This window comes from Polyodon spathula, chromosome 20 (assembly GCF_017654505.1).
Source record: "Polyodon spathula isolate WHYD16114869_AA chromosome 20, ASM1765450v1, whole genome shotgun sequence".
NCBI lineage: Eukaryota > Metazoa > Chordata > Actinopteri > Acipenseriformes > Polyodontidae > Polyodon > Polyodon spathula.
The window spans coordinates 10,361,336-10,377,853 of record NC_054553.1 but is presented as its reverse complement, the minus strand read 5'-3'; the positions used below and the strand labels follow the sequence as shown (position 1 = coordinate 10,377,853).

At 35.9% G+C, this 16,518-nt stretch overlaps 1 protein-coding gene across 2 annotated transcripts in view; it reads left to right on the top strand.

Moving 5' to 3' along the window:
- Positions 1 to 16,173, top strand: part of klhl4 (kelch-like family member 4) — a 94,305-nt gene extending 78,132 nt beyond the window's left edge. The window contains exons 5-11 of one of the 2 annotated variants that reach the window (XM_041220513.1): positions 323 to 535; positions 948 to 1,134; positions 2,680 to 2,904; positions 7,451 to 7,613; positions 9,858 to 10,070; positions 12,255 to 12,426; positions 13,435 to 16,173. In XM_041220513.1, coding sequence (XP_041076447.1) covers positions 323 to 535; positions 948 to 1,134; positions 2,680 to 2,904; positions 7,451 to 7,613; positions 9,858 to 10,070; positions 12,255 to 12,426; positions 13,435 to 13,494 — 1,233 coding nt within the window. In that variant the 3' untranslated portion in view covers positions 13,495 to 16,173. The remainder of the gene's footprint in view (positions 1 to 322; positions 536 to 947; positions 1,135 to 2,679; positions 2,905 to 7,450; positions 7,614 to 9,857; positions 10,071 to 12,254; positions 12,427 to 13,434) is intronic. The other variant, XM_041220514.1, reaches the window with a different exon arrangement.
- Positions 16,174 to 16,518: the final 345 nt, after the last annotated feature.

Here is a 16,518-nt window from a genome sequence, read left to right as displayed (position 1 = left end):
GATTTGAGCTGCTGCTACACAAATCATTCAATTAGGTGCACAACAATCCAGTTACTGTCCAGTACAAGGCAGGGAAATAATGTCTGTGACTGGTCATCGATGTGAAAGTATCAAACAATCAGTATAGCAAGATATACCTATAATTTTTACAAAGAGTAAACCTAAATTTGCTCCATTAGTTATTCCCTGGGTGATATCATTCACTGAGCTTTCCTCTGACTATCAGTGGGAATGGCCTCCTGCATATCTAATGGATTATTTTCCATAGTGTATTAAAATGTCAAGACCTCCCTTAATTAAATATATCTTGGTTTGTGTTTAGGAACACTTCTTGGAGGTGATACAGAATCAAGAGTTCCTCCTGCTCCCTGGTCCCGAGATAGTTAAGCTTATGGCAAGCGATGATATCAATGTGCCCGATGAGGAGACTATATTCCAGGCTTTGATGATGTGGGTGAGACACGATGTTCCAGCCAGGCAACAAGAGTTGGGGCGGCTTCTTTCTTTCATCAGATTGCCGCTGCTGCCACCACAGGTATGTATACTCTATTTCATGAGTATGGAGGGGGATGTCCTTAGATTAAACATTCTACATGAAGAAACAGATAAACAAACCAAGATATGAATGCATGTATCTCAAAGATACCTACTGCCCTTTTGTTGATAGGCTTTGTATTAGTACATTGGACTGATGGTAGACCAAACAGAAATCTTTGATAAAAATCCCAAGGAGGCTTTAGGATGAGAGGGTATCTGGTCTTTAGTATTTGTGGTTTAATTGTATTCCAACTATTTGGTATTAGCTGCCTTTAACTGTGAAGTGTTCACAGTCCGTAGCCTGTGGTCTCTGTTGGTTGCTTTTGGTAATTGTTAAGAGATTTACAATGTTCAATCACCAAATAGCATCATATTCGTTATGTATTTATGTACAATATTTGTTTGTCTAGCTCCTGGCTGACCTGGAAAACAGTAAAATGTTTGCTGATGATCTGGAATGTCAGAAACTGCTTATGGAAGCAATGAAGTACCATCTGTTACCAGAGAGAAGACCCATGCTGCAAAGCCCCAGAACTAAACCAAGGAAGTCCACTGTTGGAGCTTTGTATGCAGTGGGAGGCATGGATGCTTCCAAGGGTAAGTTAAAACAGTTCAAAACAGTTGAGAGTTTGTTGTGTTATTCCAAGAGCAGTCTATGCAAGAAATGGAATCACCCTTGTCTTATGTGCCATGTCATGATTATAATGGCTTGTCTCTCTGATCAACGTACTATGATTACATAATGACACTTTAAAATGTCTTAACCTATAACATATGCAAAAAACAATCATTTAAGTGCAAAGAATCTGGAAATGCAGAGTAAATCACACTGTAGGAAAGAACAGAAAAGTATAGCAAAGAATGATTAGAAAAACAAGGCAACTAGTGGCATCACCTATTAATTTTGAAGATATGTGGAAGCCATCACAAGGTGTTTATACATGTATTTTAATTGTTACCATACTAGGTTAAATAAAGCTCTCCATACAAGTCGTAGACCTAGCTCATTAAAATTCTGAGTTGTATACGGTCAGTTAATTGCTTTGACTTTGAGGACAAGGCCATTGCAAGGCATAGCTTTGGCATGCTGATTACTTAAGTTTGCTTTTACCATCAGTCGGAGTAATACTTTGGGTTGGATTAGAAACTAACTGGGTGATGTTTGTAATTTTTCCCCCAGAAAACAGTTACAGTAGCACTCATAACCATTTCAATTTTGTAACGCATAGGAATTCATGTTTTTATTACTTTTCTTTAAAAATTAATTTTGCTTTTATATTAACTGTATCCAGGTATACAGTTAATATAAAAGGTATAGTAACTATTAGAAAACCATTGATAAGAAACACTGACCTAATAACTTGCCGCTTACCGCATCTGACAGAAACTTATTGGAATGTCACCTGCAATGATGAACATTAAAAAAAAAAAAGTGCAAAACAATTAAAATCTAGAAATAGCGTCACAGACGATAGAGATTTTGTAAAATAAAAGGCAACAATAAAAGCAATTACAGGTATCTTCATTTTATGATTCAGTATTTTTAGGGTTCTGGGGTAAAGTTATGCAAGAGTCAAATACAAATTGCAATTCAGCGATTATTAAATAACAATTATTGTTTAGATTGGTCTGGGAGCTGTTAAACTAACCCCAGTGATCTAACCAGAGGATTAGTTCAGGGTTCCTTTACAGGGGTGTAAGCATATAGATGGTAAATATTGTTATGTTGATGTTTTAGGGGTTTTATGGATTGGAGGTGATTTTCATTAAGCGGTCAATCAGGACTCCGAAAATAAGATACAAGTCTGTATTAACTTGTTAAAAATAATAAAAAAAAAGATCGTCTACCTTTAAATGTGAGAGTTCCTAGTCTTCACTGAGGTGTGCTCATCATCAACAGCCTGGTCCCCTTCCCTAGATTCTGCTGTCCTTCTAGTCCAAAATACTAGGTATATTACATAGCTCTAGTACATATCTTTTTTCATTACCCAATAGCAACAATCTAGTACAGTGTAGGTATTGCATTATAATTTAGAAAGGAATACCATTACATTAAAATAACACCTCACAAACACAATATTATACATTGTCTTTGACTATTTAAAGGAAACTTGTTAACTTTCATGGGTTTCATTTTTACAGGCGCCACTACAATTGAAAAATATGATCTCCGTACAAACACTTGGATACAAGTGGGCACAATGAATGGCAGACGGCTGCAGTTTGGAGTCGCAGTGATTGACAACAAGCTGTATGTTGTGGGAGGCAGAGATGGACTGAAAACATCTAACATGGTTGAATGCTACAACCCAGTAACCAAAGTGTGGTCTGTAATGCCACCGATGTCCACACACAGGCATGGATTAGGTAAGTTCCCTCTCTCTAATTTCTCTCTATAGTGGGTCAAGATGCAATATTTAAGCTCATTATCTGACCATTTATATGCATGTGGTACAGAAATAAACTTTTGTTAACAAGGCTTTATTCTCAGGGGACATATATTACAATGTACCTATTGGTAAAGTCAACAGACACTAGTTAAATGCAAGTTGTTCAGCTGCTTAAGTAGCAAACATAACTGTACAAATGAAACTTCTTTCAGCTCTGTACAGCTGTGTGCAAAGTGTACTCTTACGCAGTTGTCAGTTGGTCCCCAACATTTCTAATAAAGCGTAGAAGATTATAGTATTTTTTGACAAAACCATTGAAATATCAGACTTTTCCTGTTGTAAACTAAAAATGGCCCTGGCAATGTGTGATGTTGCAGCTTCAAATGACAGTTAGTAATATTTTAATGTTTCATGTAAAAGCCTTTGAATTGTGAGGTCTCTGGGTCTCCCCTTTGCTTGACTAATCCACAATTTTAAATTACATTTATTTCAAGAGTCCTTCGTTCTATTTTGGAAAGACTGGTTGGAGGTTAAATATTTTAAGCTGTGTCATAAAAGGTTGTATTTTGGCATTCTGATGCCAGTAAAACATTTATGGTATCATCTTGATTGGCAATTTAATTATAAGAACACATCAACATACTGCACTAATTCCAAAAAGCAAACCTAAAATGAACTGGATGGATAATTCATCTGTATGCAAAGAAGTCTGTTCACGTAATGCTGCTGTCAGTATATTCTTGTGCAGAACAGACTATCCTCAGTTTAATAGCATCTTCTCCATCTTTTATTCTGAAAGTTTTTCCTATACAAGTTTTCTTTTTACTAATACAAAAAACTAATGATTTTGGAAGTTATTTTAACAATTCCTTTCAGGATAATTTGACTCAAACAGACTATCCACCCTCTTTGTGTTGACCTTTCTTTCAAGAAAGGTATCACCAAACCTCTTTATTATGAATGTATGTTCAAAAACAGGGAATTATCTTCTGAATTATTTCAAATTACATTTCAGGATCATTGAGGATATAACAACTAGCGCTTGTTTATATGCATCACAGCACTATCAATTATAAAATATGAAAAATAAAGCTGCAAGCTTGTGGATGTGTAATCAAGTTAAATACAGTACACCCTCGCTATAATGGCCTTTATTATAACGAACCTGCTCCCTGGACCCCAAATAAAAAAAATGTAACCCCTGCTTGAGGTTGTAAAGACAAGGGAAAATAAACTTTAGGTCCCCTCAACTTAATGAAGGAACGAGAGGCAGTAATCCTGTTTTTATTACCACGGCAAACAATCAGGTAAAATGAATATTAAAACAGGATCTTCTTTACTAGCTAACAGTGTATCTAGGCTCAGTTGTTGCCGGAACTGATCGACAGTACGGTTAGGAACTCCCTCCAACCACAAGCCAATCAAGCAAAATAAAAACGCACAGAAACCAAAAGTGAAGAGATAATAATGTAAACAAACTCAAACAGCAAAACAAAAGAAAATACAATACTTAAACCATACTGATCATAAAGTGTTCAAAATGCCAAATAGAAATAAAGTGCAAATTTACTCGATCGACCGTGTGGTCGGAGGAACAAAGTTCCAGAAAACACAGCTCGACGGTAGTAAACTGCTACAGAATACTCAAACAAAAGATCCCAAGTAAGCACAAAATCAGAAAGCAATGTGGTCTAGCAGCAGATACAGATCAGGAAACCTAAACACCACCAAGGGCAAAAAGAAAGAAAACCCTAGAAAAGACACTAAAGTAACCAGTAAAAGAAACGGTAAAATGAAACAGTGGCCGGCACTCCTGGATTCCTGCAAACCGAAAAGACGAAAGGTTATCAAATGCCAGCCACTGTTTATATAAAAAGCATAAATACAAATAATAAACACAACAGTACCTCCGCTGACTAGGAGAGTTTGCACACACGTCCGTACTAAACACACATCAACACAACATTTAAAACCAATACAATGGGAAGATGCATCAAATACATTGAAATCACACTGGGTTAGGTGGTGTAGCCAATTTACCAAACTGCAGGTAGAATGCCGACCAGAAACTTGCACAGGGGAGGAGAGGACTAAAACCAATAATAACTCGTCTGACTACAACCAGTGATCTCTGCCATGACAAGCATAGCACATTTTACAGGTAAGACAATCAAGAATTGATTAATCAATGATCTGATTAAGGTGCAGCTACTTGTCCCGGGATTACACCATCCCATCTGCTACAAAAATAACTAAAAATGATAATATAAACACACACGGTCAACATCCCGGTCTAAACGCACAGGGTGCTGCCTCAGTATTGAAGGCAACTCTTATTTGTCTCAATAAAAAGCGCACACTGTGTAACTATGACTCCTAAACGAAAATAATGTTATGTTGCAACAAAGCCGGAAACTTTGCTGATTATTTGAAAAAATGAGTAATGCAGGCATGTCTCTGTCGTGAATATAGGTTGTAAAAAGAATATAGGTCTGTTTTTTGGCTTGTTCAGCAACCATGTGGCAAAGCAAAATTGATTTAAAGAAAAAACAACAAACCTTTCATGTCAAACTTTTCATGACTTGGAATAAAGGTTCAGTTTTGGATTCTTGCATGTTGGATTAAGATTTGGTGCACTTTGAAAAGATTCATGTTAGATAGATTTTTAAGAAAAGTTCAGCTTCAATTCGGGACCTTTGCTTTATGTAAATGACTGTGTTTTAATTCTTTAATGAATAGGATAAAGCAAAGTCAGAATACTGCATACGTGAAACGAACAGATATATGTAATTCTACTTTTATTCACAATCTCGTCTCATTAACTTATTCCAACAGTTTATCGTTTATTTTGATTGTCCTTTCATTATAACAAACCCCTCGGTATAATGAACAAAAGGCTTGGACTCCAACAGGTTCATTACAGCAAGGGTGTACTGTATATAGGTTTTATTTTTCAAAGTGTATCGTTGTGAGTGCTGTGAAATGATATATAAAGCAATAGTTTCAGGTCCAAAGCACTTTACTTTTAAACCCCAGAAGGAAATCTTTTGATTTATGAAAATAAAGAATAGTACCATGATGCATTGTTAATATAGGGTGAATAAACTTGACTTCTGGGGTGAGAATGTACACAACTGAAAGTCGCAGATGTTTCTTTATAGGTATTAAATGGATGTTTCGCTTTTGTTGAATAGCAAAAATAATATTTTTTTCATGGGAAAGAAAATAAACAGGAGGTATTGTTTACATTTACGTATGACAACAGTTGATAAATGTATACCATAACGTCTTTTTTAAAAATGTCCACCTACTCCTTAAGAAGAGACTTTGGAAGTGGAAATTTAAAGAAACAGGCGTTATTTCCATATCGGAGGAATCTGACACGTAGACGGTACCGACATGCCACTTTCCAACACTTCACTCCATTTCTGATGAAAAAATGTAATCTTAATTAGCATGGAACAGCCCCTTGAAGTAGAAACACAAGTGACAAATGGAAGGCTTGCTGTTGATTTAAACATTTCCTCCTCAGTATTTTGTGGAAAGGAAATGTTTTCAGGCAAGGGGTGGTCGATGTGTGAATGAAAACAAAACACAAAACAAACGTTTTTTTTTCTCTCATGTGCAAAGGCACATTTGCTTGAAGATTTACAGGCAATCCACAAACAGGAAGAACCATCTTTCACGAATACTGTATAACCACAGGGACGTATAACATGGTACAGGAACTGTTTTTACCCTTCTTTGATTTATAATTGTAACCCAGTGAAGACAAGACAAACAAAGCTGCTTGTTCAGCTTACATGCTACTGCTGTCTTTAAGTCTGTAAGTGAGATGTACCTAGGTTGGAGACCACCAGAAGTTTTAGAATATTTGAATAATTCACTTTAAACTACAGTGCATATCTATTATACTTACAATTGGAGACCAACTTAATACCCACTAACACTCCCTTAATGTTCTTTCTGCTTAGGTGTTAATGACTGACATATAGATTAGAACATTGTCTATCATTATCTGACAGCTAAGAACCAACTTTATTATGTAACCATACAGTAGTTACGTTTCTTTTTTTGTTATTCTTATTTTATAATAGAATGTTGGGGACCAAAAAAAGAGCATGTTTCATACTTTCAGGGGGAGGAAGAGGGGGGAGAAAAGGAGTTTAAGATGATGCGAGTGCATCCAGGAGGAGATGGCTGCGAGGCAGGTCAAAATACGGGAGGCAATGTCGGAGTTGGAGGGGGGAATTAACAGGGGACTTTCATTTTAGAGCAAGTGAGGCTAATTACACTTTTGAGTGGGATCCTTTGTGAATTTCCTCCAGTATTTGAAACATGACAATGTTATAGCTTAGGAAATTAATTAACAAATTGTTCCCACAGTAATTGTATTGTTCACTTCTCAAAATGAAGCTTCTGACACTCCTGAAGGTTTGCCTAGATAAAAAAAAAGGTTTAAAATACATGTTCTAGTATACACTAGAAGTAGCAACTATTAATTGTGTTTTCTTTTTGTTAAGGAATTGCAGTTCTTGAAGGACCAATGTATGCAGTTGGTGGACATGATGGCTGGAGTTATCTAAACACAGTAGAGAGATGGGACCCTCAGGCAAGACAGTGGAATTATGTTGCCAGCATGTCAACACCAAGAAGCACAGTGGGAGTAACAGCCCTCAACGGCAAGTAAGTGACTGAAGTTATAGTTTTAGACGTGCTGTAGGTCATACAGTAAGTTCACATTTTCAGCTTTTCAAACTTGACCACTAGTTTGCCCAAAAAGGAGAACATAAACGATAAAAGAATCACTCCTTAAACAACAATTAAATATTCTGCACTGAAATAAAATAATGAATACTTCACTGGGAATGCACGCCAGTGCTGAGTATAAAGTGGGTATTGTTTTAATGAGTCATGATTGTCTTTATTTGATGTAACCTATTTTGGAGATAGTGATGAACCTTTAATTCAAGGGTTTCTGTTTTAATTATCATATCAACAACATAATTAGTTCATGAAGGAAGATGAATTATAAAAGCAGATCAATAGTGCCAGAGTGGGGTGCTCACAAGATCAAGCAATGTGTGTGAGGATTACAAAAAGCCTGTTTATTCGCCTTCAAGTTTATTTATTTATTTCAAAACTGGCTTTACTTGCAGGGACAAAAAAAATAAATTCTAATTTTTAGTAAGGCCAGCTTTCTTAAATCCAGCCTTGATAGCATCTGTTACAGTAGGTTTCTGTTCTCACTCCACATTGTCTCTGCTCTGTGGCCTCTCTCTGTTTATGCTTGAGTTAGGTTCCACTTTCAGGGCTTTCTTTGTGAATGCCTGCTTACAAAAGGAATAGGCAGAGGGAACAACAGGTCTGTGAAGTCTTTTGTTAGAAAGCCTGTATCCTTTGTTGTCCCTTAAAGAGAGGCCTTTGTTGTGTCTGAAAAATGAAAAATAACCAGTGTGTGCTCTCCCTGAAAGAGAAGGCACAGGATATAAAGTTTATCTCCAGTCACTGACAGTCCTGAAAGCAATTTGCATCCAGGTCAGGATGTGACCTCTGCCAAATGTGCAAGATGTTTCCTCTTCGCTCACTGTGTGACTAACAAATGGTATTCCATTCCAAGTGGATTTTGCCTTCATAATGAAAAAATGAAGATCGTTGTCCTTAAATTGTGCAAAATGAACATGCATATAGCCTCCCCCCTAATGAATGTTGTTTGTCCATCAGGTGATAAATCCTACCAAAATCTTAGAAATGAATGTGTGATGGGTGTTTTCACCAATATTGCCTCCTGTGCCAATGGGAATTCTGTATGTTACTTAATCTTTAGGATGATATAATCCCATGATAAAGTGCCCTGCACCAAAGGTGATGGGACAGGGACAGGTTGTGGAGTACAGCTACTGTATAAAGAGTGCCCTGTACTGTATTTTATAATCTTGAATCTAAAAATTATTAAAAAAAAAAAAAAATTAAATGCTTGTCTCGATTGCTATTGGAACTATCCTGAAATTATATGTATTCTAACTCAAACCTTCAATCACAAAGTTCGAAATTAATTTTGACAGCTATTTGCAAAACTGGATCACAGGAATACATTTCTAAATTTAAGATAAGAACATTTATGAATGAGAGGGAGCCATTCAGTTCCATGTAGCTGACTGATCTCATCAGCATGAATAGGTCACCCATTCCATACCCTTAACACTCTATTTGCAGAAGTATATCCTTCCTTTTGTCCTAAGTCTATCGCCACTTATAGGAACATACAAAAGATGGTTCCATCTGTAAAAAAAAATCTTCCCCGCTTAAATCAATTGAACAGAAACAGATTTTTAAATGTGTCATCCTCACACAGGGCGAAAGGCGGAGGGCGGGCATAAACCTGGGACCTCTTGCACCCAGGACATCTCGCACTAAAGAATAGCACCAATACCGCTGTACAAAACAGCTGGTACAAAAGAACTTGCTCACCAGGCTACAGTCCGACAAATGCGTGCCAGAGTACCTGCGTCCACTTCTGACACCATTGTAGCGATCTCGGTTCATGCAGGCAGGCTCCTCACACAGGGCGAGGCTATCCACACACAGACAGAGGGTGGGCGTGAACCTGGGACCTCTCTAACTAAAGCATAGCACCGATACCACTGTACAAAAAGAGCCGGCTCCTTTGCAGGGAGCGTATATGTGATTACCCCACCTACCAGCTCTGCTGCTGCCTTCACACACACACACACACACACACACACACACACATATATATATATATATATATATATATATATATATATATATATATATATATATATATATATATATATATATATATGTTTCCAAAGTAGTCATTTTATTTACAGCATTCTTTTAAATGCAAGTCGATCTTTTGTCAGAATAATTATCAATATTAAAACTATTCTTTTTTTATGCTTCCAGATTATATGCAGTTGGTGGACGGGATGGCAGCTCTTGTTTAAGGTCAATGGAGTGCTTTGATCCTCACACCAACAAGTGGAGTATGTGTGCACCTATGTCCAAACGGAGGGGAGGAGTCGGAGTTGAGACCTACAATGGATTTCTGTACGCAGTTGGTGGCCACGATGCTCCTGCTTCAAACAACTGTTCTCGTCTTTCAGACTGCGTGGAACGGTAATAATCACTTTGTCCAGCTACACGAGTGTTTGGGATGTGAAAATCTAAAATGTGTGAGCTGTTGGTCTTGGCTAATGGCAACATAAGTACTTATATGACTCATATCAGGTTTAAAGTTCTAATATTTTTGTCCACTGAATTTACAAAGTGTTATTACAAAATGCATAATCCTTTCATTAGCTAGACTTGTCTAGGGCTTTAAATAATTATATATTTATCTGCTGCTTGCAGTTTTGTTTTGTCTTTTAATTTGTTTTTAATTACAATTTGAAGAAAATAGCTAGCTAAAATTGCCTTGATTAATTTGTTTTCTGAGAGACAAAATTGAGTTGCTGCACTTCAAGTAACCTTTGTAATGACTACATTTCCCCAGGATATCAGTAGAATTGAGATGCTTGTTTTACCAATTTGTTTCTGCCAGAGGATTTTTCATAATAATCAAGTTCTTCACTTGTGTGTGCTTTCTGTCTCTCTGAAAACAATTATGATGGTATAAACTATTTCATTTTCAGTATCTGAAGAAACATGTATTAATGCAATTGATAGTCACAGCATGTTTTTTAATGCTTCAACATTGTTTACCAATTGAAGAATATAAAATTAATGTAATGTAATCCTATTATTGAGCATTTTCTTTTAGGTCTATTTTAACGATTTAATGAAATAAAAGTGGATCTAAATATTGCCAGCCTTTTACACTATACCAGCTCCCTTGATGTTTTATCTCAGGAGAAGTCCATTTCCATCACTTAACTCGATACAAATACAGTGGGCAGAGATGAAGAGTGGCTTTGCTATGATCTATTGTTTTTTGTATCATTGAAATACACCCAAATAATTGAAATACCTGTAGCATGTGTAAATGGGCTGCCCCTCTCATAAGTGATTTGTTTTCCATGCTTTCTGTGTTGTGCAATAGCTAAACATGGTATTTTGTGGGCGGCTACAGTCATGTTTGGTCTTATGGTCGATATCTACCAATAATTTAGTCATTCTAGACAAACAAAACAAAGAAAGGCATTTCTCTTTCCAAGCACTATGAGAGTCAAAATCAGCTTTTGTAATCAGTTTCAGTATTAGTGCTGGGACAGCTGTTCTTTTTCTTTATTCTGACAAAAGTGAGACGCTTGTGGTAGGAGGATGTCTCAATAGTTATTAATAACTAATAGTTATTGTTAAGTGTCCTAAATGTTACAACATACTTCCTGTTATGCCAACAGTAAAACAACAAATTCTTTCATCGGCCTCCAAATGGCAGTATGCTTGAACACCTTTTGACTTAAAAAATATATTATAAGCAAGTATTAAGTATGTTTTAGAACTTCAAGGTATTTAGATTTGTATGACACATTATATAAATTAGTATAAATATTATATAAATATATCCAAATCTTTCTTAGGATTTCTGCTTTTCCACTTTACAGAAGTTAGACCTGTGGTATTCTATAGACTCAGTACTTATATTTGATGCCAGTGCCAGTGCCACTATTTCAGACACAATGAGGCACTTCCTGGGCCAGATCTTATAGATCCTGGTAGAGTTAGACTGTGTCAGCAGTGCTAGATCTATGTAGCTGGAACATATTGTTTTTCCCTGCCTTGTTCTCACACACTTGAGTTATGTATACAAATATCTGGGTGTATTTAAATGATCTAAACATTGCAGGATCTAAATGCCACCACTGAGATAATTAACATTTTAGAACCATATCTGTAAAAACATGTAAAATGCCAGAGAGGGTCCCATTTAGTGATTTAAGACAGTGGTATTTAGATCCTATCACCATTTAGATTGTCTGAAAAGATTATTGAGCAGAACGCAGAGTGAGATTCTATCAGTCTGGCCACGTTGCCTTTTATTTGCCAATATGTGTTCTGTGGGGAAAGAATGTGGTCACAGAGGCCCTCTGGTGGTGGTTAAGTTAAAATACCCCAATCAATATGCTTCTCTCTTTTCTGTTTTGAGAGTTACTGATTAATAAGACAAATATCAGAAAAATAGATGAGGGTGATTTTTATTACATATTATATGTATATCATTTTAAGTACAGTTAAGTAAAACACATAATAAAACTGTATCAAGGTTACAGGTAGACTTCTTATTATCTAAGATACCAGTATGTCACATGTTGTGCTAAAATCTTTAGAGAAGTGTATTTGTTTTCTTAATTATTGTTGCAGGTATGATCCAAAGACTGACACTTGGACAACAGTGGCCCAGTTAAGCGTTCCAAGGGATGCAGTCGGTGTGTGCCTGCTTGGAGACAGACTGTATGCAGTTGGTGGATATGACGGTCACACCTACCTGAACTGTGTTGAGTCATATGATGCACAGGACAATGAATGGAACACGGTAATATTACGAGGAAAAAAAATATTAGTATAGCTTAAAACTATCTTCAGAATGTTTTATTTTCTTAAAAACAAACTACCTTTTAAAGTATCATTTATTCTCGAATCTGACCGGTACCTTTGACACGATTAATATCCAACAGATGACGATGTCTTTCAGTAAATATCAAAATTGTTTTATTAAAAATTTTATCTTACTCCTCTTCCTGACAAAAATGTATATAACTACATTACACTTCAAGCTTCAGGCAGCACCCTTTGGTCTTTCATGTTATTTGTAGATATGATCTCTGTTTTGTAATTCTCTATATGTATAAGTATGAATTTCCTTTGCATGCGGATTCACACACAACACAACAATACATAGCCCACTGCCTTTTCCACATTGAAGACACACATGACTGGTTTGTTCCGAAGCAACTGGGGCTAGCAAGCTAAACCAAATCCCTCAAACCTATCCACTCCCAAAGTTGTTCCCTTCGAGCCGTAACCTGTGTGATGGTTTTCATTGATATCAGTATATTTAGGACTTGAAGTTTTAGGGTTTTATTTTTGATCACTTGATACCCTTTAAACTTATTTTTAGCTGACTTTGTTTCCTAATTAAACTCAGAAAAAGCTGTTATTTACAAAACAATGTCACTTGTTTTTACCTTCATATCCTGATTTGCTTCACTTAATTTGTATTTCAAACAGACATAACAAATTACTTTAATTGTTGATTGATGATCCTAATTGCACTTCATTCTTGCAGTCGCTTAGCTTATTGGTGTGCTTTTGTTATTGTCACTCATTTTTATTAGGATGCAGAGACAGCTTAACAACTACTAATTAACATTTAAAGGGAGATAGAGATTTGGAAAATTAAAAAAACATAAAGTTCAAGCCCCAAGTATATTGTATAATTTTTTGCTCGCCACACATCTGGTGTAAGGAGGGCCTGATTGCCATGTTCTTTCTTTCTTTCTTTCTTTCTTTCTTTCTTTCTTTCTTTCTTTCTTTCCTGCAGGAGGTGTCTCTCAACATTGGAAGGGCTGGGGCCTGCGTTGTGGTTGTCAAACTTCCATGAAGACAAATCCTTCTTTGAAACAAAAGGTCCTTTGTGCGACAAGAAAACCTAAAGTCATCTTTTCTGTAACCAAGCACAAACAGCATCTTTTATGAGGGGACTTCTGCTAATTTGAGCCATTACTTGATTCATATGGACAAAATGAAACGTGGATTACATTGCTAACCGGAAAATGTAACAATTGTGGGCAAAGAGAACGTGACCAAATTATACCTGTTTTAGTTCACTTGAATATTTTTCAGTTATTTAATTTAAAAATGTAGACTATACTTTGTCACCAGGAACATGTTTTATAACAGTTGACAAAACACTGGGGACAGGCTGAAGTATCACAAATTGTCCCACTTATATATTTTTTGAAAAGCAGAATACATATTTTTGATCTTGATTGAATTATAAGTAAACTTTGATTAGCTGTTGCAAATGTGTGCTCTTAACACTGTTTTATGTGGCTAATACAAGTGTCAACACCATGAAACTAATGAGAAACTCATTAGTTTAAACCTAGGACTTGGGAGTCGGAGCAAATAAGCCACTTTCAATTATGAACAAATTCTGGCCAAAAACCTCACTGGCAATTTTTGGTTAAGGCAGTTGATATGTTTCATTAGACACCTTGATTCTCCAATGTCACATACTTCTTTTTATTGTGCTGTTTCCTTTAACAACATATTTTAAATCATAACTGGTAAAGCTGATGTTTGTGTTTTCAGTGTCTCTGTACTGTTAGTGGCTGTGAGTTTTTTTTACATAAGACAAGTTAAGCGCAAGAGGAGGCCAATTCCTAGCAGTCAGTTTTTAACTGGTTCTGATTCCACTGTCTGTTTCGCTTGCGGTTGTGACTAGCATTTACTTTGTTGACTCCTGACAGGACTTTAAAGACTTTGATTAGGTTTCCCGTAACCATTGAAAGTTAAATAGGTTCAATTCCTTAAACCTGTCTTCAGGAGTCCTAACCTTTAACCCTCAGAATTGTATCATTGCTCTTTGCTGGACTCGCCAAAGCAGCTGTGTGACGACCAGAGCTGAATGCAGTATTCTGGTGAGACTGTCACCAGTGCAACCTTGTAATCTCCCTTGGTTAGTCCGACATTTTGACAATATGTTATGTTCGCCTCATTAATGGCTTCTCCACACGGCCTGAAATAAAAACGATTGCTGCTTACATTTTGTACACGTACTCTTACAATGAGATGACTGCACAATTCTTCTTTCAGTGCATTTTTTTTTTTTTTTGCAGATGCAGCAGTATTACCAAACAGTGAGTTAACCATTTGTGATTCATCAAATTGTGAAAAAGAGGGATCACTGTATCTAGAAAATTCATATTACTGTAAATTGTAAAGAAACTTATTCAAATGTATTTACATTATTTACCATAAATATACCATTTTTACAGATCTGTTGAGAACACATTATTGCACATACTTTAAATCAGTTATTCTAATATAATTTATCATGTTACTAACACCTCATTTGCATACCTAATAAAACCTAGATCTTACCACATTTGCATGTATGATTAAATGATTCATCCATACCCATTTCTTATGTTATGTCGTTGTCATAGAGATAGCTCCGATTTTGAGCTTACACCTGTGGTGGGGGATGTATGCTACTGACTGACATACTTGTTTACTTTGTTTATTATAATATTTACAAATCATTACATTTTGTGGATGACTTCCTCTTTGACACTAACAGACAACTCATATTTTATGATGGTTGTAGATTTGTACTTGTCTTGTCAGTGCTGCTGTGTGTGTTTTAAAGGAAAATAGTTATGTGTTTATATAAATAACAATGCTTTCAAAGACACTGTGAATATCTTTTTTAGTGATATGAGAGAAGAGATTCAAATTTTGTCTTATTAATGCACAGAAAAAGCCAAATGTGTTAGATTTTGAAGAAGAGCACTTGAAAAGAAACAAATGTATTTAAGGTAATGGTATATAACAAAATAGGTTACTTTATAAACCTTCTAAATAATTGTATATAGCAACATTGAGGCTACATTGAGTCATGGACACATAATTAAGCTGTTTTCAAGTTATAGGTGACACATCTCAATCACGCCAAAGTCAGTAGTATATAATTTTTTGTACACACTTAGTTAAACCTTTATATATCATATTGATATGGTACAGTTATGTACATTTTTATCTTAGTCTGCTAACAACTACAGTCTTGTACGTAGTCTCTCTCCTAATATCTTGAAATGTATGTGTGTACTATATAATGTGATTCTTTTTAGGCATGATATGGTGGTTTACATTTGCTATCCTCTATTTCAGTATTTATCTTATTGAATGATATTGCTTGTTACTGGGGGAAAAAAGAAAACTGTAAAGGTTAATATAATTTTTGTTATACCTATTATGTGCCAACGTTGCTATTTTAGTGTCGGCATTAAAACCTGTCTGTACATAGATTAAGGGGGGAGGTTAACAAGAGTTAGAACCAGGCTGCAGGCAGGGGGTTATCAGAGCCATTATTTAAGAAATAAAGATGATTTAAAAACTGCTGAACAGTTTTAATGATATTAAGCATTTTTGTATGGCATGCTATTCTACAAATAAAATGATTTATTCTCTAGAATGCATTAATTGTCAATGGTTATCACTGGGGTCTCTGTCTGGCTGTCTTGCACTTTCTGGGTCATTTTACCTGCTGAGAGAAACTGTCCTTGCCCCTTTATTGACTTCTGTCCTGTCAATATCAGCTGCTCCTCCTTCAGCCAATAACATGCTTTGACCTGGAAGACACTGCAATACTGGATGAGCAGATTTCTTGGATGGTGAAGCAAACTTTCTTTAACCTATTGTAGTACCAGATGTCATGTTTTAAAATAAAATACATGTTTAAAAACTTTTTAGAATGATGTGCAATAGCTAATGGGGGTGCAAAATGGATAACAAGTGTGGGATTATTAGCTAAAGTTTAATCATTTTTAGTGTTATAGAAAATCTTCTGACAAAATGGTACCCATAACAGTAAACTTATAATATGGTAGCCATTTTGTGA